Here is a 2,698-nt window from a genome sequence, read left to right as displayed (position 1 = left end):
GAGAAGGGAAATAGTGCTGGTGTGGGTGGGATTTTTGATAATGTACACCTTTCCATCCCGATGGCTTTTGGACTGCATTTTTTTCAGAAAAGGCCATCATGAAACAGGTCTGAGAACATGTGGGACAAGGACAGGGGGAACATAGACAGTGGGTAACTGAAGGATGATTTTGCGTGGTTGCTCCTCCACTTTGGAAACGTCAGCAGAGAAAAGAACCCACGTAGAAGCAACTGAGGATTTTATTGCTGCTGAGCATCACATGAAAGTATATGCGCAACAAGTTATAACTGGAGCACCATTATACGCAATGGGACTTCAAGTGTGGTACTTTGGCCTAAACTAAATCCTAAGGCAATCTTAGTTTAAAGAGAAGACTATACCAGTTGGTTTCATAAATAGGCCAGCTGGAAACATTTACTGGCTTTAATTTGGGTTTGAACAAAGAAGAAGAGATTGGATTTATACCCCACCCTTCACTACCCGAAGGTGTCTCAGAGTGGCTTACAAACTCCTTTCCCTTCCCCTCCCCACAACAGACACCCTGTGAGGTAGGTGGGGCTGAGAGAGCTCTTGACAGAAACTGCTCTTTTTCAAGAACAGCTCTTATCAGAACTACGGCTTGCCCAAGGTCATCCAGCCAGGTGCAAGTGGAGGAGTGGGGAATCAAACCCGGCTCTCCCAGATTAGAGTCTGCACACTTAGCCACTACACCAAACTGGCTCCATCGCCACCATCCATCTCTCTGGAACAGATGTTGGGATTTTTTGTTTGTTTTCCTTGGGTATATGGTTTAGTTTCCATTTGCTTTCAGTGGTCCATCAATAGCATTTCAATTACCAGAATTTACATCCTATTCATGTTTCAGTATCTGAAGAAGTGTGCATGCACACGAAGGAGGAGAGTTGGATTTATACACCACCATTCACTCAGAGTCTCAGAGTGGCTTACAACCTCCTTCTCTTCCTCTCCCTACAACAGACACCCTGTGAGGCCGGTGGGGGCTGAGAGAACTGCTCTGAGAGAACTGTGACTGACCTAAAGTCACCCAGCTGGCTGCATGTGGAGAAGTGGGGAATCAAACCTGGCTCTCCAGATTAGTCGACCACTGTTAACCACTAGACCAAGCTTATACCCAGAATTAAACTTTGCTGGTCTTAAAGATGCCACTGGACTCAAACTGTTGCTTCAGACCAACACAGCTATCCACAGCAATCCTATTCATGTGTGTGTGCAGATGACATCTCGGTAGGACATAAATTGGAATATGACCCAAACATTCTGACACCACGCATTCTTGCATGCTAGTTATTAATCACCCAGAGTGTGGCTTCTATGTCTTCCACTCTTTTATTTTACTTCTATGGAGGAACAAACTAATTATTTTAGGGTACATTATGAAACTGTTACTGCTGGCTTTGTATTATGGAAAAAGGTGCTAAAGGTTCTGTTTCCCCCTAGAAAACAGATAATGCAAACAAATGATATAAAGAAATGAATAATGTCCTACGTATAGAGGGAAATTCAAGAATTAGAATTCCCATCCAAAATTAATTTTTGGCATGAAATTAAAGGCATGAACTTAGGGAATTTCCATACTGAATGAAATGCAAAAACTTCTTTTGTTTTGAACTAAAAAATAAAACGAATAAGGAGAGAGACTAAACTCTGTCAGTGACTAGCCCTATCTTGTTTCGTGGCCAAAAGCCACAACTGAGATAAAAATACCTTACAAAATAATTCCCCCCCCCATTTCTTGGTTTAGAGAAACAAGCACCTTTTATGGAGTCAGCATGTGTCACAACAAAGCGGATTGTTTTCCCTTTACCAGTTAAAATATATCGGTTGCAATCTCTTTAAATTAAAAAACCCGGAACTTTTAAAATAGTTATCCTTCCGAGGAGGTAATGGGTGGTCGTAAATTTGACTACGAAGCGGTGCAAAAATTAATCATTATATTTTGTCATACTGGAAACACACTCAACTGAGTCATTAAAAAAAGAAAGAGACAATTTAGAAATTCTTCATCCCAGAGATGGGGGGGGGCTTATTGCACAGACGGGCAAAACCGAGGGGGGAGCCTAACCGCGTGGTGTCCCTGAGACGACGGCCTGGGAAGGCGGAGGCGCCGGCTGCTATACGAGGGACTCGCTCACGGGCAGCGAGTCCGAGTCTTGGCTGTGCATGGAACTCAAGCCCGTGTCGGAGTCCTCGTCGTTCTCCTCGCAGTCTTTGCGCAAGCCGCGGGCGGCCTGCTCGGCCCAGTCCTCCGCGGGGATGGGCGCGGGAGGCGGGAGGGCGCGGTCCTCGGGCGGCGGAGGGGCCTCCTCCCGCTCCCCTTCCAGAGCCTGGAGGGCCCCGAGCAGGTGCTGCAGCTCCCGCTCCTTGTCGGCCCGGGCGCCCTGCGCGGACTCCAGGTCCGTCTTGACCGCCTCCAGGTCGGTGCTGAGCCGCAGGCCGATGTAGAGGCTGGTGCTCAGCTGCGTCTTGACGCGCTCCCGCTCCACGTGCAGCTCCCCGCCGCCGATCAGCTCGGTGGTGTCGCAGTCCGTCTCGGAGAGGCTGGCGCTGGAGCCCTTGGCGGCCGCCAGCTCCTCCCGCCGCCGCCGCATCCACCGCGCGTTGAGCTCCTCCTGGATCTCGCCGGCCAGCTGCTCGAGGAGCTCCTCCTGGCGGCGCCACTGCTCCTGCAGCCGCGCCA

The 2,698-nt window shown here is 49.0% G+C and overlaps 1 protein-coding gene across 1 annotated transcript in view; it reads right to left on the bottom strand.

The window, feature by feature from the left end:
• Positions 1-1,236: 1,236 nt before the first annotated feature.
• The window catches only part of RASSF10 (Ras association (RalGDS/AF-6) domain family (N-terminal) member 10), a 2,705-nt gene continuing 1,243 nt past the window's right edge, over positions 1,237-2,698 (bottom strand). Inside the window, exon 2 of the mRNA XM_015412814.1 lies at positions 1,237-2,698. This exon is cut by the window's right edge and continues 26 nt beyond it. Coding sequence (XP_015268300.1) covers positions 2,133-2,698 — 566 coding nt within the window. The 3' untranslated portion in view covers positions 1,237-2,132.

Source organism: Gekko japonicus, unplaced genomic scaffold (assembly GCF_001447785.1).
Source record: "Gekko japonicus isolate JY-2015 unplaced genomic scaffold, Gekko_japonicus_V1.1 scaffold821, whole genome shotgun sequence".
Taxonomy (NCBI): Eukaryota; Metazoa; Chordata; class Lepidosauria; order Squamata; family Gekkonidae; genus Gekko; species Gekko japonicus.
The sequence above is the reverse complement of the archived record's forward strand: the minus strand, read 5'-3'. Positions and strand labels throughout refer to the sequence as shown.